Source organism: Dermacentor albipictus, chromosome 9, assembly GCF_038994185.2.
Source record: "Dermacentor albipictus isolate Rhodes 1998 colony chromosome 9, USDA_Dalb.pri_finalv2, whole genome shotgun sequence".
NCBI classification, from domain to species: Eukaryota; Metazoa; Arthropoda; class Arachnida; order Ixodida; family Ixodidae; genus Dermacentor; species Dermacentor albipictus.
In genome coordinates, this window is record NC_091829.1 from 87958076 (window position 1) to 87981309 (window position 23234).

General features: G+C 46.0%; 1 protein-coding gene across 1 annotated transcript in view; it reads left to right on the forward strand.

Moving 5' to 3' along the window:
* GlcT (ceramide glucosyltransferase) overlaps nt 1-23234 on the forward strand; it is a 93210-nt gene that overhangs the window by 46239 nt on the left and 23737 nt on the right. Inside the window, exon 2 of the mRNA XM_065440798.2 lies at nt 22175-22316. Coding sequence (XP_065296870.1) covers nt 22175-22316 — 142 coding nt within the window. The remainder of the gene's footprint in view (nt 1-22174; nt 22317-23234) is intronic.

A 23234-nucleotide genomic window follows, 5' to 3' on the forward strand; every position in this document is an offset into this window, starting at 1 on the left:
CCGACTCAGTCCCCGGCGTGGAAAAGCCAATTTGGGCGGCTGACAGGTGATGGCCGTATCATTGCACTGTTTCCCCAAACCTTTCCTGACCCAGGTACTCCCGTGTTGGCTATAAGTCATCCGTTTTGAGAACCGTTTTGACACGTGGTCGTTGGCCCGTGCCCCATAATCGCGCGATCCGTGACTGGACGGTGTCGCGCGGGGCGAACCACCCATCACAACACCACTCTCGCTTGGCGCGCGTGTACGTACCAGCGTCCCATGTGTGTGCGGGGTAGGCCCCTTATGTTTGGCGTACACCCCATTCTCGGGGCCACTGGATTTGTGCCGCACTGGGGAGCCCGGCCGTTTCTGACCAGTTTTCGGGACTTTATGTGTGTCGGTGTGACGAAAAAGGTACAGTTGAAACTCGATTTAACGAAGTGGCGACCACGCCCGAATTATTTCGTTAAATCGGGAAGTTCGTAAAATCGAGAAAGAAACTTTTCGGTCCTTCGAAATCTAAAATTGTGACGTAGCGACACGCGAGAGCTATCGCGGCATCGTATTTGCCGCCGGTCCGGCCATCTGCCGCATAAACCATGAAATAACGAAAGCAACCACCGCCGCCGCCCCTATACCGAGGCTGTGTTGAGTCTGCTGTTCCATGCATAGGTGCGGCGTGCAGCCTCGTCAAAGTAAAGCTAGGGCCTGGGCCATGGCGCCTAGATGTTTTAGCGCGATAGCTTGAAGAGCGCACGCTCGAAGAAAAACCCGTCTGTGTTTAAATTAGAAAGAAATCGCCGGGCATTTTTTCCCCACTCATTTATTTCAGGAGGAACTTCGTTAAATCGAGTTCGCGCAAGTTTCGTTATTCCGGGTTGACAACATTGAACCATATATGGGTACCTGCCGGGGAATGGAACTCTCTTCGTTAGATCGGGAGCTTCGTAAAATCGGGTTTCGTTAGATCCGAGTTTTAACTAACATAGAATGCTTAAATGCAGGCATTTTAATACTTCTACTTCATTTTGTGCACACCTCTCGTGGTCTCCTTTTAGGCTGCCGAGCACGAGGTCGCGGGATCGAATCCCGGCCGCGGCGGCCGCATTTCGATGGGGGCGAAATGCAAAAACACCCGTGTGCTTAGATTTAGGTGCACGTTAAAGAACCCCAGGTGGTCGAAATTTCCGGAGTCCCTCACTACGGCGTGCCTCATAATCAGAGAGTGGTTTTGGCACGTAAAACCCAATTAATTAATTAATTACTGGTCTCCTTCACTGGCCTTCCCTCGAAGAACAGCGCTCTTCGTCGCCCGCGCGATATCGTTGTTGTGTCGACGCCTCACACTTGCGTTCGCTTGAACTGGTATTTGCACTTCGCCCTACAATCCGCCGTGGTTGCTCAGTGGCTATGGTGTTGGGCTGCTGAGCACGAGGTTGCGGGGTCGAATCCCGGCCACGGCGGCCGCATTCCGATGGGGGCGAAATGCGAAAACACCCGTGTACATAGATTTATATAGGTGCACGTTAAAGAACCCCAGGTGGTAGAAATTTCCGGAGTCCTCCGCTACGGCGTGCCTCATAATCAGAAAGTGGTTTTGGCACGTAAAACCCCATAATTTTTTTAACTTCGCCCTATAGCTTGCGAACGGTTTAGTGCATAAATATTATTGCACGAGCTTTCGCATTACATACGATGAAAATAAAGGCAATTAATAGTATACGCGTGGCACCTAGCTGGTTGTGTAGCGTTTAATTTTAACCTCTTCACGAACACTTCGCGTCATATGTATTCCAACGCGTGCGTTGGATTTGCAAAGTTTTTTTTTTTTCTGCGTTCCTGTCCACGTCGGTAACGTAATGCTTACTGATTAGTTTCGTTTATTTTCCTTTCCTTTTTTGCCCCTCTAGAGCGGGTCAAGTTTTCTTCTATATACAGGTCCTTGGATAATATAACCGCCCGTCTATTTTCGTTCGTATTCCTCCTTCCTCGGTCGTTTCTCTTTTTTTTTCTTTCTTTCCTTTTCGACGCGGACTTCGCCGAGCCGCAGTGTAGAACAAAGGACGCAGCTGCAGCCGCAAACGCTTGGATGCATTTGCATAACGGAAAGCGTGTCGCTATACGTGCACGATGTTTTTTCATCTTTCGGCGGTAGTCGCAGAGCTTGGCAACCTCCGCCCGCCGGTATTGTTGTTGCTCGGCGAGAGAGCGAGGGATACTCTACTGTGCAGACAGCACGCGAACGCTCCCTCCAACTCGGGGCAGCAGAAGTGTTTCTCGCGGCGCCGTCTGTTTCGACTGACCTGCGCAGAGATTTTTTTAAAACTGTTCTGTGGTGGACACTCCGCCTACACCGCCTTGTGGCTTTACGCGTGATGATGATATCTAACGGCATCCCCCTTGTGAAACGGGCGGCGGCGACAAATAGTCGCACATTTATGTAGCCTGCTTGAGCTGATCAGATATTTTACTACGTCTGTTGCGGTCTAGCACTTCTGCATAATCTCGTATTTTTGTCGCTTATACGTAACCTAAACTTCCATCTATGTGTAGTGTAAGGTTACCGCGGCTTCATCTATTTCCCCGCATTCTTCTTTTTCCCCCGCCAGTACTCTCCACGCCTGTTGCTTTTTTGTCGACCGATAACTAGTTATAGTTAACGCTCCCGTCGGCTTTGCTCTCCCCAGCTCTTCTGGAAGGAAGGTGGAAGTTCCCGGCGGTTCTTGTTCGGGGGAAGTATTTGCATTCCCTGACGAATGGCGGAGTCGTCGCTGGACTTTCGTGTCAGCAGACGTGTGCCTTACCCTGTTAGGAATATTTGCTTCGGAATATTGTCTTTCCTTCTTTCTTTCCTTTTTTTTTTGTGCTCAGGCAGACAACTCGACGTCTCAACTATCGAGGCTCCGTTATCACGTACAAGTCTTCTCTTTTAGTTTACTTCTGGCCATTCTCGTAATGTCTCCCCCTGGTGTTTTTGTTTCCGTTCTTTGCATCGCTCTTATTGCAGCAATTCTTGTAGGAAGCTCCATAGGGTGGCGGCGATGAGGAAGACGCGAGCAGCCAGTGTTTCATTGTGTGGCCGACTTTTCATTTTTGTGTTTGTTTTGTTCACGGGCACGGATCCCGGCCGTACCGCGCCAAAATCACACGGGGCACTCGCGTGGCGAAACAATAGAGCCCCAGCAGGAAGCGATGCGCCCGGAGCCCCGTCTGCTGCAAAAACACACGCCGTTGAGGCTTGACTCAATCGGTCCAATTGCGTTACTTTGCCACAGGCACCACAGGTTTCACAATCCGGGTATTGCTGAAAGCTGGGCGAGTTCGCTACTGTTGTAGGGTGCCTCGATGTCCTCCTCGCCCGCGCCTGCGCAAGCAGGCGTTTGGTGTGTTGCGACACCACGGACCCGAGCACACGAGGGTTGGACCCTCCCGCGTGTAGCCGTGCGTGGTTTAGCCGTGTCCGGGGAAAGGGGGATCCTGGAGGTTGAGCCAATGCCGGGTGCCCGGACCTTTAAGGCCCCCCGGCGGAGGCAACACGCCTCTTTGGCCTCTGCTTCACGTAGACGGCACCCCCGGACTGACCCACCCGGGGGAAATCGGTAGTCGCCTTTTCCTGTCTCTCTCTTCGCACATCTTCGTCTTTCCCTCTCGCTTTTAGTCTTTCCTGTCTTCTTTTCACTTCTTCTTACTTCCGAATTTCCTGGCGGCAAGGGTTAACCGTGTGTAGTATATCCAGTCTTGGTTATATGCATTAGGTTATAGTGGCGGTGCATAGCTGGCGTGTGCAGGTTGCTCACAACCTGTAGCGTCCCCTTGTTGGGCTCGGTGGTGGGTGGCTACCACCGCCGCCGAATTTCAAACCATATTATGGCAGAAGCTTTTCCGCGACTTCCAGATCGGCCTCTGAAAAGAGGCCGCACCGATGCACCTTTTCAATTCACCCTCCGAACCGACATAGACAACTTCCAACGTTACCACGTCTTGCATAGTGAAGGACCACAAAGTATGCGTAAGCTATCTCCTTTCTTGGTGGCGAAATGCCTCATAGAAAAAATTGGCAAAGACTATAAAGCCTCGAAAATGACCAGTGGAGACCTACTTATAGAACTGCGAAACAAAGAACAAGTGCCAAAGCTGTCCGAACTCACCAGTATTGGTGAAATCAAAGTCACGATTTCTCCCCATCGCTCCCTAAACACCTGCAGGGGCGTTATCTCAGAGGAAGATTTTCTCAGCCTGAGTGACGAGGAACTTCTCGAAGGATTCCAAGAACAGAATGTCATTAAAGTACAAAGAATTACAATCCGAAGAAACAATGAACAACTCCCGACCAAACATGTGATCCTCACATTTGGTACTAGTATTCTCCCCACTTCTCTCGACGCAGGATACCTAAAGATAAATGTCAGGCCATACATACCGAACCCGAGGCGATGTTTTAAGTGCCAGAGGTTCGGCCACGCATCCCAATCATGCAGAGGCAAAGAAACTTGCGCAAAATGCAGTGCCAACGACCACTCATCTGAAAATTGTAATGCTCCCCCACGCTGTGTGAACTGCAAAGGGGATCATCCAGCGTATTCACGATCATGTCCCTGTTGGAAGAAGGAGAAGGAAGTGATTGCTCTTACAGTAAAAGAGAAGATCTCATTTTTTGAAGCAAGGAAGAGGCTTTCGCTCTTACCTCAAATAAGTTATGCCAATGTGGCGCGACAGGGGGCAGCGCCACATCGGTCTCAGGAGTCTACAGAGGTCACAGTCAGTGGTCCTGTAGCCACCCCATCCGCCCCCTCGGTGGCAGCAGCTAGTGCTACTCCACCATCATCCAAGGCGGCCCTGCAGACAGTCGTCCCGCAGGTCCCCAGGCTAAACAGAACGCCAAGGCCCGAGACGCGTGTGTCGGCGCCTGGCTCTCGATCATCCAGCGCCTCAGAGAAGGCAATGGAGGTCGACACGAAAACCCCGGCGTCATTGACGCCAAAAGAACAGCGCTCTTCTGAGCGCCCTAAGAAGGACAAGGTCCTTATAACTCTACAGAAAAAGGGACTGGCAACCTGAACGGTTACCGCCCATTAAACGTGTACTGTCCCTTATCGAATGTCACCTTTAGTTTTTAAGTTCGCAAACACCACTACATTTTTCATTTTAGAAACATGGCTTTCATTGTACACTGGAATTGCAGAGGTCTTATACACAATATAGGTGACATCAAAGACATTATCAACACTTTTTCGCCAGTTGCAGTATGTCTCCAAGAAACGAATCTTGGTCCAAAAAATAGTAACATTCTGAAAGGTTTCACCGTCGTCCGAAAGGACCGCGAACACTCTAGCCGTTTGTCAGGAGGAGTCGCCATAGTCGTTCAGGGCGGCACCCCTACACGAAATGTTCAACTGAATACTTCTTTTGAGGCTGTTGCCGTCACCGTTCTATCGCATAAAACCATCACCATCTGTTCACTTTACATCCCACCCCATACTCATTTTACTACTAGACAACTGGAAAATCTAATACACCAGTTGCCGGAGCCTTTTATTCTAGTAGGAGATTTTAATGCCCATTGTAGCCTCTGGGGCAGCGATAGAACAGACCACAGAGGGCAAGTAATCGAAGATTTTATCTTGTCTAACAGCATATGTCTTTTAAACTCGGGTTCACCAACATATTTCTCACCAAGCTCACGCAAATTCAGCTGTCTAGATTTAGCCTTCTGCTCACCGTCTGTTTTTAGCGATTTTAAATGGGAAGTCTCCGACACTTCATATGGAAGTGATCATTTGCCGGCATTTATCAAGCTCTCATCCATATTACCTACAATAAACTCTAAGCCACGTCGCTGGAAAATACATCTTGCCGACTGGCCGCTTTTTATGAAACATGCAAAACTTGAAGATGTCTGTTTAAATGAGCTCAATGTAAATGAAATTAATGAGAAATTCACTGAAGTTTTAATTTCAGCAGCAGAAAAGGCAATACCTCCAACATCTAGTCTTGTGCGCAAAAAAAGTTTTCCCTGGTGGACCCCCGAGTGCACAGAAACCAAAAAGCTTCAAAATAGGGCCTGGGGTATGTTACGAAGACACCCCACCTATACCAACCTTTTATGCTTTAAACAGGCCAAAGCCAAGGCACGATTTATCAGAAGGCAGGCAGAAAAATCATCGTGGAAGAAATACGTATCCTCTATAAACAGTACAGTTACGTCTAAACGCATGTGGGAACAGGTAGGGAAATTTCGCGGAGATTACTCATCTTACACAATACCGTTACTCACAAGCCCAGACACACAAACAACAATACAAGAACAGGCAGATATACTTGGCGAACATTTCCGTGATGTATCCAGTTCAGGAAATTATACGAAGGAATTCTTACAGTACAAACAGTCTGCTGAAAAACAGAAGCTACCCACTACCTGCGCGTTAAAAGAACCGTATAATTCCCCCCTCACACAACAAGAAATAAACAGAGTCCTTTCTGCAGGGAAAAACACAGCGCCAGGACACGACCGTATCCACTACGCCATGCTGGCTCATCTATCTCAGGCATCTGTAGAAGCTCTCCTTAAGTTTTTCAACATAATCTGGGAGTCTGGTATAATGCCCGAAGAATGGAAAAAAGCAATAGTAGTTCCTTTTCTAAAAGCCGGTAAATCCCCAACATCCGCAAGCAACTACAGACCCATTTCCCTCACAAGTTGTCTGGCAAAATCATATGAAAGCATTATCAATATTAGACTCTCATTTATCTTAGAATCAAGATACCTCATAGACCCCCACCAGTGTGGATATCAAAAGGGCTGTTCAACTACTGACCATCTTGTCCGTCTAGAACATGAAATTCGATATGCGTTTTTACACAAACAACACTGTCTTGCAGTTTTCTTCGATTTGGAAAAAGCCTATGATACCACATGGAGATACGGAATTTTAAGAGACCTGGCTGACCTCGGCATCCGTGGTAAAATGCTAAATTGCCTAACTGATTTCATGTCTAATAGAACATTTCAGGTACGTCTGGGTACAGTTCATTCTAATACATTTACGCAGGAAAATGGCGTTCCACAAGGCTGTGTTCTCAGCACGACACTTTTTATAGTAAAAATGAATACAGTTAACAAGATCATACCGTCGTCTCTTATGCACTCCTTATACGTAGACGATCTCCAAGTGGCTTGCCGTGCCTCAAATGTGCTAACCTGTGAGAGGCAGCTCCAGATAACAATTAATAAACTTACACAGTGGGCTAACAAAAATGGTTTCCGTTTCTCCACACAGAAAACAGTTACTGTTTTGTTCTCTCAGAAACGAGGGCTACACAGCGATCCAGTCCTAAAATTGAACGACACCATACTGCCGGTGAAACAAGATCATAAGTTTTTAGGAGTAACCTTTGACACCAAACTTAACTTCCTAACTCACATAAAAGCACTGAAGATTAAAGCAAATAAAGCTCTAAACATCCTTAAAATTCTGTCTCATAAGCACTGGGGTTCCGACCGAACGTGCCTTTTACGTGTCTACCGGTCTCTTGTGCGTAGCCTTTTAGACTACGGCTCCGTGGTTTACGGCTCAGCCAGACAGTCTTACATCCAACGACTTGACCCGGTACATAACCTTGGACTGCGACTGGCAAGTGGTGCCTACCGAACTTCACCTATTCCAAGTTTATACGTCGAGTGTAATGAACCCTCCTTACAGCACCGCAGAGCACTCCTCACTTTTTCCTACGTACTAAGAATTCAGTCATCACCACAACACATATGCTACAACATCCTCACACAATGCAACTCACGCCTACATTATACAAATAAACCGAATATGATCAAACCGCTTGTCCTGCGATATGAGGAATATGTCCGGGATTATGACATTCCCTGCGAAGTCCTCGAGGTTGCCAGAAAGCCACAGCGTTTGCCCCCATGGTACAATTTTAAACCGTTATGTGACTGGACATTGACACATTTAAAGAAGAAAGACACCCCACGCGAACACATTACACAAGAATTCCGTGAACTTCAGGAGAAATATAAAAATAACGTGCAATATTACACTGATGGCTCCAAAACGAAAGAACACGTGGGTGTGGGGGTCATAACGGAAAATTGGGAAAAAAGTATTCGATTGCCACAACACGCCTCTGTATTCACGGCCGAAGTTTTCGCCATATGGGTTGTTGTGAAAAAAATTATCGCTGATAAACACACAAATGCAGTCATATACACAGATTCTTTAAGCACACTGAAGGCACTACATCTGGAATCTGAGTGTGAACCCCTGATTGGAGACATTTTAAACATGGTGGCTTTTAACGAATACGGGAGGTCAATTCGTTTCTGCTGGGTCCCAAGCCATGTTGGGATACCGGGTAACGAAGCAGCTGATACATATGCATTGATGGCAGCACACGAAGACATTACAAACACAACACTCCCATACAAAGATAGCATCCGCGCAATTAGAAAAGCCTTAACGGTAAAATGGCAACGCGAATGGGACCGTTGTTCTGACAACAAGCTACATCTCACGAAACCCATAGTTGGGGAATGGAAGTCATGCTATCATCAGGAGCGGTTCATCGAAGTAGTTTTGTGCCGACTACGCATCGGGCACACACACATCACACACAATTACCTACTTAGGAAAGAAGACACACCAACATGCGAGAAATGTCAACAGCCACTAACAGTTATGCACCTATTACTCACATGTACGCAGATTGAAACACACAGACGAGCACTCTTGCACAAATTATATGAACAACACATACCGTTACACCCTGCTCTAATTTTAGGCGATGATCCACTAGTCCCATTTTGTGACGTCCGTAAATTTTTAGACGACACAGGATTTTTACATAAAATATAGATTATTAACACAGTCTTTCACTTTACAAACTGTATTTTAGAACACCTCGTGTTTGGCGCAGCATAGCCTTAGCTGCTTTTGCGCCATTAAACCCCATTTAACTAACTAACTCCTCCTCGCCCGTCGCTTTTTTAGGGAAGGGCGGGCGAGGAGGATGAGTATAGGCACTGCAGCTGCTGCGCATTGTGGGGGCGTGTTGTGAGAGGAAGCTTTACGCCACCTAAAATATTGGTGGGCTAGTTAGTGAGCCGTGATGTTGACGCAGCGCATTTAAACCGACACTCACGCGCACATGAAAAAGGACATAGGCAGCGCCTGCCTATGGGGACGTCGGTCACGTAAAAAGAGGTAGCTGGCCCATGCCGTCCTCCAACTCATCCAAGCTAACGGCGTTGTTGAAGGGAGGAGCGCGTTCTCATCGAGAACGAGGAATACTGCGTACATTTACAATAGTTCCTTGAAGAGTGGAGAACGTTACATTCCATCAATCTAGCACGACTGAAAACGAAGCACACCGAGGAGCCGAAAACGTCTGCTCAGACCCACTTCTGTCATCCCTATATCCCTAGGCGAGGGAGAACTGCCGTCCAAAGGCGTCGAAGGGACCCTCGCCCTTTGAGGGCGAGGGTTCGCACACTCGCTTCCACACTTTTGTTCCACTGAACACACCGAAAGGAGTGAGGCCTCGTAGACAGGGGTTGTCACGCTTGACTCAAGCTGGCACGTCTAGGTTCCCGAGCTGACTCGGCAGTTAGCGGCCGCGTTGTCCAACGACCGCGACCATTACCGGTGTCCGTGGGGGGGGAGGGGGGGGGAACGCCGTGGAACACCATTTTCCAGGAGTTTTCTTGCTCCAGCTGGTCCGCGGAGGCAACGTGTTCATTATTCATCGTAAAACAGGGGGCATCATGGTTTTTTATCTCCGTCCTTCCTGACTTTATCTGCCTCGACCCTTCCATCGTGTTTCTTCGTCTTTCTCGAAAAAAAAAAACCTACACTGTGTCAAATGTTGCTTCCGGTCCCATATCGCATTTGCACGTGGCAGCCGCTTTTTCGTTGAATTTTTTTCTTAAAACGGTACGCGCCCCTTTTATCGCTTAACGTCCATCGCAATGACCGACAGCCTGTTCAATAAATCTGTTTAACAGCCTTTGCTAATTCGTTCAACTTACATTTGAAGGCACTAAAAGCGCGGCGCGTTAGCCGGCAGTCACGCGGTATTTTGTTTTTTAATTTCGCGCACTTTAAAGAAAGGCTGGAAAGTAATTCAACAGGGCAGTTATCTTAATATGGGTGAAATAATCCGACGTTTCTGAACAGGCGCTACAACTTACGCATGGAAGATTTCTCCCTAGAATTACTAAAGTTAAATGAGCAATCTCTTAATTGCCCAGCTTGGCAGATTGGGAAAATATATCATGACGTGCGCCATATGACTCGGAACAATACTGCGCCAATTCGACACGTGTAGCGCCTATGTTTTTCTTTTTTTTTTAATACTTCGTCCAAGTTAGCTGAAACACTCTGGATAAGGCGACGCGCAACCGGACAATCCTATCATCTTCCGCGAAAGGACCCTCGGGCGTTGGCAGCGGTGATTTCTAAACATCGATGGTCCGGACATAGCCTCCTATATTTTTCATGCCCGCGCAATGGTGCCGCGGAGACCGTCCATTGCCCTCTCCTTTCCTCCTCGATTTACGCCTCGGCTCTCCGCGAGAGGCGCTCACACCCCATACTACCTAAAATGCTGCCCTCACATGCCAGACCGAGCTACGCGTCGAGGCCCATCGAAGCACCCTAACCGATCCGTCAAGCAAGAGTTGTGCGATTTCCGTCGTGTTGGTTGCAGGTAAGCGTATGCGTTTTGCAACAGCAGCATGTTTATATACATATTTTCTTGAAATATCAGGGATGCATGACCGAACTTGTAAGCAGTGTACATAAATGAAAGGAACGTTTGTTTACTAGATTTTCCGCGACCACGTGTTAGTTGTTGGCGTTGTTGCAACGTGTATTGCTTTACTAGTGTAAGATCAGTGATTTACGATGCACAGTTCTTATCGTTTCCTTGCGTTACTTTCTTTTTGATACCCAATCAGTTCTCTATCTGCAGTGTGGAATCGGTTGTGGTGTCCTGCGCCCGACAAGATGCCGTACTGCTGTGTGCCACGCTGCAAGTCATCCAGTAAACAACGGACGCCGGGCATATCGTTCCACGAAATACCAAGTGATCCGGAACTGTGCGCAAAATGGCTGAAAGTCATTTCTCGTGAAAACTGGGTGCCGAATACGACGTCGTGCTATTCTACTGTATGCAGCCGACACTTCAGTTCCTCTGACTTTAAGGAAGGTTGCAAAATTCGGAAACTTAAGAAAGATGCTATTCCCAGCATTTTCGAAGAATATCCGGCGTACTTGCAGCCTCCTAAAAAAAGAGAGAGAAGCTACGCGTCAGTGAAAAAGCGCGAGGCTGCTGCGCTAGCCAACCCACCACCGCCGAAGCGACGAGCAGTCATTGATGACAACCAAATGGAGTCGTGTCCGCATCCGCTCTACGAATTGCCGGTTGTCGACGTCGTCTTTGAAGATTTGTCACCTGTGGACTGCGCCGCTACCGAACCGTTGCCACCCGTGAAAAACGGCGCTAGCGAGCGCTGCATCACCGCGACTTTGCAGATGGACAGAGCAGTGCAGGTGTCCTCACAATTCTCGGTTTCGACAGTGGACAAACGAAAGTGGAGACGCAAAGAACGAGACTTAAACGCGCATATTCAGCGGCTCAAGAATACCGTCGACAATTATAAACAAGAAATACAAAAGCTCAAGGAAGAGTGCTTTGTTCATGCATTCCTCCAAGTTGTCGAGAAAGCGAAGGAGAAAGACTTGGCTGCGTCAGTATTAGTAGAACAAGTTAAGAATTTCGGGAAAACGAAACCAACGTGGTCTGATCTGACAGTGCGCCATGCTGTAGTTTTACGTAACCTCTCGACTCGCGCATACGAGCACATAAGGACTACAGGCATTCTCCGGCTGCCCAGTCGAAGCACCCTGGAGCGGTTTATGGGCACATCACGTGGCGAAGTCGGCGTGACGGAACTCGCGAAGCAAAGGCTGTCAACCGAGCTCGCTTCTCATCCCTCATCGCAAGCCAGAGCGTGCTCTTTAATTGTCGACGAAATGCGCGTGAAACAGAGGCTACTTTACCATAAACAAAGGGACGCCTTCATCGGTGAAGTAGACTATGGTGGGAGCTTTCCTAAGGAAACAACAAATGAGCCTGTGCTAGCCAACTCACTTCTGTGCTTCGTCCTCAACGGCCTTTCAGTTTCGTTTAAAATACCCGTGGCATACTTTTTCACGAGAAATTGCACTGGCCGCGAGCTGCACACGCTCATGCGACACGTCCTGAATGAAGTTGAAAACATAGGATTTTTCATCGTGCGCATTGTCACCGACAACCACAAAATCAATGTCTTAGCGTTCCAACTTCTATGCAACGGAAGCCTCACGCATTGCATTGAGCACCCAGGAACACCGAATCGAAAGCTTTTCTTAGCATTCGATCAGTGCCACTTGGTCAAAAACGTGCGCTCGCAGTTTTTATCGCGTGACATTGGAAAAGGCGGCGAAATAACGGCGAACCACTTGAAGAGCCTCTACAAAATGCAGCAAGGCAGCCTTGTAAAGCCAGTTAGATTTCTAACGAGAAAACACGTGTTCCCCACAAACATCGAAAAAATGAACGTAAAAAGAGCAATCCAAGTTTTGTCTCCTGCGGTGACAGCGGCATTGAAGCTCCTGCAAGAGCAAGCGGGCCACACATGCGACGCAAGTTTCGCGGGTGTCGGACCGACCGTTGAATTCATGGACACCGTGCACCGCTGGTTCATGCTCATGGACGTGAGCAATTGTACCCAGCACATACACCAGAACAATGCCGATTGCAAGCAGTTCGAATTTACAAGCGATGAACGGTTAATCTGGCTTGAAACAAGCTTCCTCGACTACCTGGCCGATCTCAAAAGCCAGTGCCTGGCGAAGAACTTCTTAACCAAGGAGACTTACGAAGGCCTGGTGATGACAACTCGTTCAAATGTTGAGTGCATTCGATATCTTCTTGAAGAGATGCGCTTTCACTTTGTTTTAACGAGAAAAATGTCGTCTGACCCAATCGAGTCGTTTTTTGGCTGGCTGAGGAAGTCAGCAGGGTCAAATGATCAAACGGATGCCCGAGCTGTTCTGTCAGGTATTGAGAAGACTCTGAAGACTGGCATCGCGTCGGCGGCTGGTACGAGCAACGTAATGGCAGCAGAAGGCAGCGATTACTTGTCAACGCTGCCGCAACAGAAAAACACAAGGGAAGGAACCAGCGAGGAATTCCCTGCAGATGCATGTAGAGAGCTCACAGAGCGACTCAAGCGAGGACAGCCTCTGCTTCCTACTCCAGATGTCGCAGCATTGGCTATGGTCGGCGGCTACTTGGCAAGAGTTGTACAAGAAAATATCAATTGCGAGGAGTGCGTCAGCCTGTTAAAAAAGCCAAACGCCTCGGCGCCCTCGGACTCGCTGATAAAGCACCAAGACCGCGGTGGACTCATCTACCCATCGGGACAACTTTTAGCGGTTCTCTACGCATTAGAGAAATTTATCGGCGTTCTTCTCGCAAGAAGAAGGCACATGAATCAGCCTTTGAAGGAGGCTGTGAGTAATGCCGCTGCAATACTCCGCGAGCACAAAACTTTGATGTGCTCGACGCCAGGACACCAAGAGAACCTGCTGCAACTGTTGCTGACAAAGTTTTTTCGCCCAATATTCACAAATTTTGCAATGAAGGCGACAGACAAACACGACATGGCTAAAGTGTTTGAAATAAAACCGCTGTCACGAAAGACCCTCAAACTGTGAGCTTTGATCTCACAGTTCGGCGCTTTTTGGTGAAGGGCTGGCTCTCCACAACATGTTTTGTGTTGCTTACTTCCACTGTACATTGTGTACGAACATCAATTTAACGTGCGATTATATTTTATAATTCCATCTCAAATACGAACGCCAAACTTGTCTCCACGAGCGCGTGCGCAAGCGGCGGCGTCGCGTCGTCTGCTCTGGGACAGGGTATGGGAAGGCAGCGTGGTCTGGTGGCGGGCGCATGAACTAGGCGGTACGGACGGCGCGCTTTGTTCCCCCACTCAGTGAGCGGGCATGAAAAAATATAGGAGGCTATGGTCCGGAGCGATCATGAGTGGTCGCGCTCAATGCGCGCGCTTTTGGTCGGCCCTTGGCGATTGGCCGCGGTACGAGGGTGGTCACGTGGGCGCCCGCTTCGTGGCGGCGAAGTGGAGGCCGCGCCGCATCAGCGCAAGTGGCACTGTTTTCGCCGCGCCGCTTGCGACGAAGGACGCCCTCTCGTCTGACCCCGCGAGGTGGGCGTCGGCGCCCCAGCATATGACGTCACACAGCGGCGCGCCGAACGGGCGCACGAGCGCGCCGACGCGAACGGGCGCTTGGTGGCGCCACCCACCACCCCGTTCCAAAGGGGACGCTTGTAACATCCACCCGCCCATCCAACCGCGCTCGGGGCATAGCTTCTCACTATAACACCTAGAGGGAAATCCGGCGCCACCGTCTATGGGAGTCTCCGAAGGGCGCCGTGCCGTCATTGGAATGACGGTATATGTGTCTGCGAGGCTTGTGTTGGCTGGTGTTGTAAGAGGCTTCGTCTAAAACGTGGATATTTGCTACACAAATAACGCGTACTTAAAGTAATATCTTCATAAAATGTTTCCATTCACGCATATTACATCTTTACTCACCCACAATGCATGACCAAGCGAAGAAAAGCAAGAACAGACAACCAACTGTTTCAAAGCGAGCGCGAATCTTGTCGTCGGTCCTCCAACTTTAGTGGCCCCCTGATACTTTTTACATATCATATAATTGTACATGCAATAACAAGTTCTCATAGTTAAACAAAACATGTTTTTGTGTAACAATAAAACTAAAACAGCTTTTTACGTGCTGTTTTAGCAGAAAATCAATCATTGTGACAGACGGAACGGTGCTTGCAAGGTGCATCTTCAAGTTGTCCTAGCTCTCCGAGAACGATGCCCATCCGAAGCCACAATATACCGGCATTCCCATGCATACCACAGCGCAGCAGCGCCACAGATTTCCCTCCAGGTAATATGGTGAGAAACTCTATGGCTCGGGGCGATGAACCGCGAGTAGAGTGTACTAGAATATAATCTAGTGCATTCTTACCATGAGCGTGTGGACAGCGAAAAACATGGAGGAACGAAACAAAATTGGAGAGGCCTTGACGTCATTTGCTCAACGCACTTTGCACGCTTGTAACGTGAAACCGAAAATTGCAGTTCAGGCGTGGCATACGAAGCACAGGAGCACACACAGCAGTTTCAGGTTATTGATTTGCGTTGCCAAAAAAATATGCAACACTTCTTTTGCAGAAACCCAGGTTCACAGGTGTAGGCGGAACTGCGCAGGCCTGTTGGCATCTTGTTTCCAGGCTGAATGCATAGTTTTTTGCAAAAATTGCCGGAGGAAACTCTGGGGATGCGATCCTTCGGCGACTATGAGAATGATGATTAGAACAATGATTTTGTTTCTTTTCATGTAACTTATTATGCTTTATTTCTCTAAATTTCTAAGAACTCGTGTTTCTAAGCATGTGGAGGCAAGAAGACTCTGCAGACATGTATAATCATGACAAATTGTTGCATTACTAATGGAGTATTTTGTTAAACATGATCAATTTGCAAAGTCACAAAGCCATTTGAAGCCAAAAGAACAAAGCTTATGCAGTTTATCTGTTAATACCACGGTGGCTGAACTGCCATGTTTGTTACTTCTGTTGACACATCTGTGAGGTTTCCCTCTCGTAATTATTGTAGCAAACACTCTGGTATTGACAAACTACAGAGCATGATGCCACAGAAGTGCTACAGCACTGCAGTGACATTATATTTTTCTAATTTCAACAATTCTAATTAATTTTACAGCGGAGCTGTTTATGCCTAGGATTCTGTTTTTTTCGTGTGTCAACAAAAATTATCAGCAGCATGGCTCATACCACCCTAAGCAAGCAAAAAATGCAATGATTCATTTCCCTGATAATGCAGAGGCTACAAACACTCAGCAAAGTGAAGCGAAACAGTGCATACATTCATTGAAATCACGCATACAACATACAGAACAGCGTACATTTAAATAAAGAACAAGCTCAAAACAGGCATCTATGGTCGTCACCAATGGCTCATACCCCGTTAGCAAGCAAAAATGCAATGGCTCATACCTCCGTATGCAAGAACAAAATGCAGACTCATACCCCCCTGTAAGGCAGAGGCTACAAGTGCTCAGCAAGAAAGGTTAACAACACTTCGCCAACTTGCAAAAAGTAAGTTTAATATCTTGAGTCCAAATAGAACAGGTATCGCATAAGCTGGTAAGAAAAGATACTACACTTTGACCTGGGTCCATACTCTATGTTCACACTTCCCTCTCTATGTCGGCGGTCCAAATGCTTGTATCTCCTTCCTTTACTTCTGCTCTTCCATGGTGTCAGTCCCGTCAAAATGTCACGTGTGTATAGTTTCCTCTGGCACCTCGGGGTGGCATTTCAATCATCCACAATTGTATATAAAAATCATGGTAAATGCGTTCGTACCTTTGTTCAAAATTATGTGGCACCTCTGTGTCGTTTGCTAAATAGCTTTGCTAGTCATCCACCTTCACAGAGTGGAATGGCTCGGGAATTTTTTCTCGGAAGGCAAGAATAGGTATGTCGCCAAGTTGGTGACTGATACTTGACAAAGAATGTGAGGGTGTATCGATGTAGCCATTTGCTATTTTGTCTGCATAATGCCGAATTGTTCAGACATGTAGGTTGCCCATGCCAACTTTCCCATATTTCAGTCTTTTCACAGCAGGAGTTGCATATGCGTAATACTGTACAGAGAAGTGGTGCCAGTAGCTGCAAGTACTGATGTTTGGTACGGTTGTTTGTCCAGCATACAAATCCTGGATAATGTCTGGATTTGCCTAAAACTTTGTCCTTCTGCCTTCAAATCGTCTTCTGCACTGTTTCACTAGCCTCTTTGAGCCTCCACTCTAAGCAGGACACAAAGGATGCGGGCACAGCAGAGCTTGTTCTTGAGCTAGTCTGCTCCTATTGAAAGTGATAACCATTTTGTTAACGCTACAGTTATTTCTTTTGGGATAAGAGCAACTAAGAAGCTATGCAGGACGAGCGCTTTCTATCAACTGAAAATGAAGAGCTCGGAAGAACTAGCAATGAACTGTAGAATTTTGGTGAAGGGAAACAAGTTGGAAATGATCTGTAGTAAGCAGTGCAAAATTGAACAAATGCAACTAAGGAGGAATACGAGGATGGGCAGCACTTGTCCACGTTGTTCTTTAATTCCCTTCATCCCTTTGCATGCTGTTATGATGGATTATTTACAACTTGCCCGCTTCACCATCCTTGTGCACTTTGTTGAAAGTTCTTATTGTGAATTTGTTCTGTAGGAATAATTCACTTCATTTGGCCTCTAATTTCTGTCATTCCATTGGTTCTCAGAAATATTTTAGAAAAACTAAAAAAATTTACATGTGCCAACTTTTATTGTGAAACATCTGTATTCAGTGACGACCTGAAGATTCAGCGGAAGCTTTGCCCACAAAATAGCACTGCATTTGTGCCTGTTCCCCAGTCTGCACTTAGTTGCCGAGAGATAGCATAATTTAAGATTTGTCACCACCATAATGTCACGGATATGGACAGATGTAATTGGCCAGCACATCCATTCTAACAGATGCATGCACTTTAAGAAATATATATGTTAGGTGCATAGTTACAGATTTGTAACTGTGTGCATCAATTCCTCTTAAGCATACCAATTTCTGCAAATTTTTGTGATAACTGTGGTGCTCTAAATCACTACATTTCGTCTGTTCAGCTTTCTCTCATAAATGCAGCAAATTTAACTCAGATTGGTGCAGTTGCTGTCTAAGAGCATTTCTGAATTTGCGTATGCTGAAGAAAAAAAAAATGCAGTTGACCCTGAGCTAAAACTTCCTCTTAAGCAATGTAGACATACTACTACGTTGTTCTGTCTCACGTTTTTCTCGTGGCTGTTTTGAGCACTCAGTACGGCATTCCCATGTGATAGCGCAACATTCTTTTGACCACCCCATTGTGTGAGTGTCTCGAGGGCAACGCTGCCGTGGCTCTTAATCTTCAGTCTTATCACATTTGGCTCAAGAGTCAGTAGGCAGAGATGGGGGCAACTGGCGTGAACTCGATACTCGCTTTGTGAGTGGCATTCCAGTAGGTGCTATTCTTGCAGTCTCTTTGGGCAAAGTTTGCAGGATTGTGTGGTTTCAGTGTTACATCCTCTCCGCTGCTTCAGCCACTTTTCACAAGCTGTCACTCTCTGTCGAGAGCAACTTGGTTTCTGCATCTCTATCTTTATTAAGCCTTCTTGGCCCTGTTGTTGAAGCCTTTGTGACAACAGACGTTTTCAGGCTTTTTCACAAAAAAGCTAATGCTTGCTGATATTTGTGACTTATTGCTTGGAATTTCATTTATCGTTATTGACATGTGTGCTCGTGGGCAACTTGCACATAAATTCAAGAGACTTTGCTTTTTGAGTATTATTTTTTCTCTTTTGAATGGAGGGCACATTTCATTGGTGATTCAATTTTGCACATCACTTTGTGCTTTGAGTTAAGGTTCTTCCAAGTGAACGCTGAAGTTGACTAAACGTAACTTTAATAATGAAGTCCAAAGTAATGCTGATTTGTGTTGCACAGGCTGCAAGCTTCTGTCGAACCTCGGCAGGATGCTTCTCACTAGGTTGAAGCATTGCAAAAATGCATGCACGGCGCATGGACGACACGCTGTCGTTGGCATCAGCCAAGTATCAAACTTCTCCGTGGTGTGAAAGCGTCTTAAGTTTTCAAAAGAAAGCCTGTTTGCCCTTCTTGTTGAGGGAGCCCTGCTTCATGCTAAATTACCAAATTACAATTGGACAAATTACCTTGTCCGCAACACTTCCAGGTTCTAAAAGAGGAACTTGCCTATAAGTTAAAACTAGCAAAGTCACGTTATTTTGACACGACGCTCCCCGAATTTATCAGAAGTGATCCCCAAAAATTTTGGAATTTCCTAGGTCGCAGGACTGACCACTTGACCAAAATTCAAGTTAATAACAGCATTGTAACCGACTCCGCGATCATAGCGCAAAGTTTTAACTCGTATTTTCAAAGCGTGTTCCTTATGGAACGGGCAACCACAGCAAGAATTCCAGTTGAAGATCCTGGTGACGTACCAACTATCTCTGTGAACGGTGTTTTGTGTATGCTGCGTAAACTCGCAGATAAAAAATCCGCGGGTCCAGATGGGGTTCCAAGTGCCTTTTTGAAGCGTTTTGCAGCACAGGTATCTGTTTTCTTAACGAGGATCTTTCAAGTCTCGTTACTATCGGGAGATGTACCGGAGGACTGGAGGATGGCCCGCGTTGTGCCAATTCTAAAAAAGGGGGACAAGCTAACCATTTCTAATTATCGACCAATCTCAATCACTTCCTCTTGTTGCAAGCTGCTTGAACACATAGTATCGGGTTATCTTAACTCTTATCTTGCTGAAAATAACATTTTATCACCTGCACAACATGGCTTTCGGAAAGAAATGTCCACTGTGACACAGTTAGTTACAACAATTCATGATTTTTCTGTTGTGCTTGATAAATCGGGGCAGATTGATGTACTTATTTTAGATTTCCGCAAGGCATTTGACACAGTTCCCCACAGTAAACTTATTTATAAACTGGAAAGTATTGGCGTCCCTACTTACCTTGTTAATTGGATTAATGCTTATTTAAAACACAGGACACAGTACGTAGAGGTTAATGGTTGTAAATCTGAAGTGCTTCCAGTTACGTCAGGTGTACCCCAAGGAAGCGTTTTAGGCCCACTGCTATTCTTAATTTATATTAATGATTTGCCGGCTGCTATTTCCGAAAATGTCTCTGTCAAGCTTTTTGCAGATGACTGCATTCTCTTCAAGAGCATAAACGAGCGTAATGATCATTACCTCTTACAAAACTCACTAATAGCTGTTCATCAATGGTGCCTTAAATGGAATATGCAACTTAACCTAGATAAAACTGTCCTCTTGCGAATTTCGCGCAAAAAACAGGTTTCTCCTTTCTCTTACAGCCTTCTAAATTATTCTATTATGGAGGTCACACATCATAAATACTTAGGGGTTACAATAACAAACGATTTAACTTGGTCTGAGCATATTTCAGACATTTGTTCCTCATCATTTTCCAAGCTGTGCTTTCTGAGGCGGAAGCTTAGAGGCACTCCAAGTAAGCTTAAACGTCTTGCATACATAACATTCATCAGATCAAAATTAGAGTACGCGTCGGTCTTATGGGACCCGTTCATAAAGAAGGACATTTACCAGCTTGAGATGGTGCAAAGGAAAGCGATTAGGTTTATTTATAACAAATACAGAAGGCTTGATTCACCTACGACACTAATGAAAACAAATAACATCCAACTACTTCAAGTACGTAGGAAAATGTCCCGTTTGTTGTTTTTGCATAACCTTTTAGCACATAAACTAAACATTTCGCATCCCACAGAACTTAAACAGTTATCGTCTAGACGAACACACCACACAGGAAGTCATTTACTGGAACCAATTTTTGCAAGAACTGAAACATTCAAACACAGTTTTTTTCCGAGGACCGTTTCCGACTGGAACTGTCTTCCAGGGGCCATCTTCCAGTCCGCTAATTTTGTTAAAGCTCTAGAAGAGCATTTGTTTGAGTGAATGAGAGCTGCATATGTGCGAAAGCATATATATATGTATGAATATGTACATGTGTATACATATTTTTCTGCTTGTCTGTTAGCGGCAATCTGTTAAACTGCCGTTCTTTCTTTTTATTTTTTGATGTTCCAGTGTATTTACATGCCTTGTATAGCCCCTCCTGCATGGGCCATAACTGTTGGCCTGCAGTATTCTGAAATAAATAAATAAATAAATAAATAAAGAATCAAGAGGGCACACGTATATGGCTCCACGTGAAGTGCAGTGGCTGCAACGTCCCCGATTATGGCGCAAGACTCAAATCATCCAATGTAGAGCATGATTAACCACCACTGGAAGTGTGCCATGAAGCATAAAGTCAAGAAACGAGAAAAGAATCTGGGCTCATGACGTATATGCGACACTGTTCCTCGGCTGCCACTGTGAGAGAAGGCAGGGAGGCTCTGTCACTTGCGGGCACTAGTCAAGGTAAAGGGAGTGTGTCTGTATTGGCAGTGAAGCTTACCTCCTGGCAGCATAGCGACGCGGCATTGCAATTTCACCTACCTCCTCTAATAATGAACAACAACAAAAAATATTGGGATAAGACGCTCCATAGGTGCCCCTTCGCAACTTGCAGAAATTTCTGTTTGGGACCGGTGGGGTGTGCTCTAGAGCAGCCTTTACCTACAACCAGTTTTATTATTTTGAGGGGAATTAAGGTGCATTGAGTCCTTGACGAGTAAGTGCCCAATGCCCGGCTGCTGACCATGTAGCAGCAGGCAATGTGACGAGGGCCTAGACATATTCATTGCACATGACTAAAGACAGCATGTTGTTTATCACACAGATGACACAACAAAGTGGCTTGAAAAACGTTGAAAGATAGAACTATTTTATAGGTCGTAAGGACAGTCTCCTTTTATTTGTCCCATGGGATCACAAGGCATTACAGATAAACCATGGTATAACGAATTCTCGGAAATAATGAACTTGATATAGAATGTTTTTTGCCAATATTTAGCATATAACAAATACATGCTTATAACAAATACCTGACATAATGAAGGTATATTCGTGAAGTATGCAACTTTGTTATAGCAAAGTTTGGCTCCACTACTGGGCGCATATACATGAAGCTTTAGGAACCGAGAGAGAGAGAGAGAGAGAAATAGAAGGAACAGATTTGTAAAAATGTATATATAGCTGAACAATATGCTCAGAACAAGCACACTTATTGATGCTCAAGTTCAATTAAAAATTTTGAATAGTTATCTTATATTGCACTGTATAAAAAAAATTCAAATAAATGTTTGAACACTACTTGTTTTATATTTCACTGTTTATTCTTTAAATAGGGAGTGGTATTGCTGATACACATATTTTTGGTGTTGCCCTTGTTCATTTTTACCAACCAAATTGCAGCTTGAGTGCTTGTTGTGACCTTTCCGCTTTGTTTTTTTCTTATTCCCCTTTTGGACAGAAAAATGAAGCTTCATAAAAAGAAAGCCCTTCCGCCCCTGGAGGTGCCACTGCCCGGCGTGTCCATCATCAAACCATTGACGGGGGTGGACCCAAACCTCTTCAGCAACCTCGAATCATTCTTTACTATGAATTATCCACAGGTGAGCTGCGCTTTGTTTTTGATCCCTCATGGCTACCTGCCTTTTGCTGAGTCAACCTCGCTGCACATTGAGCCTTACCACTTAGTCCGCCACCACTGTGGGTAGCCACCGAATATGCAACTCCCCGTCGTGGTCCAGTGGCTGGCAGGATAGCACCACCCCACACCACCCCACAGTAACAGCAGTTTAGGCCTCTGTCGCCTGAGCAGCTTGTGTAGGCTAATCACAATGTGACATCTGCTTACTCTGTTTGCAGTAGTCTCGTAAGCCTATCTCGGGGCAACTGAGAACAGCGACCTCTGGGAGTGAGGCTGCTGTAGATTGTACTGTCAAATATGCTTACTAAATTGCAGTAGCAAGCACTCTTAAACAACAAGAGAACGTTTATAGACAAGCATGCATCAAATCCTAGAGATCAGGTCAAATTGGCTGAACTGTCAAAATCAATTAAAAAGCATAAAGTGACATTTGAAAGTGACCATTGTATTTGAAATGGCCACTGTAAAGATTGCAGAAGCAGTGAGGAATAAAATTGGCAAGAAGCTAATATGCAAGGACACTCAGTGTTGCCAGCAGCAAATTGTGCACTTAGTCATAAGCAGGGCAATGTCACCGGAAATTTCGGTGAAATAATGTACAGAGGAGGTCAGTGTTCAATTGTAAAGTACCCAAAGCGGTGACGTAGATGCCTGTATGCGCACTTAGCAGACAAAATATTGAAAAGGCTCAAGTCTAACTAGCAATGAAACTGTAAAGACAAGATGAGAAGAGGCAGTAAGCAATGGAACAAAGTTGAATCTGATAAAAGGCTGGGGAAATATAGTACTACAAAAGCTTGCAGCTGTTCAATTGACCTCGCATGTACGAGGGACTTCGAAGAATTCCCACGTAATAACCGCTGCAGTAGCACAATGGCTA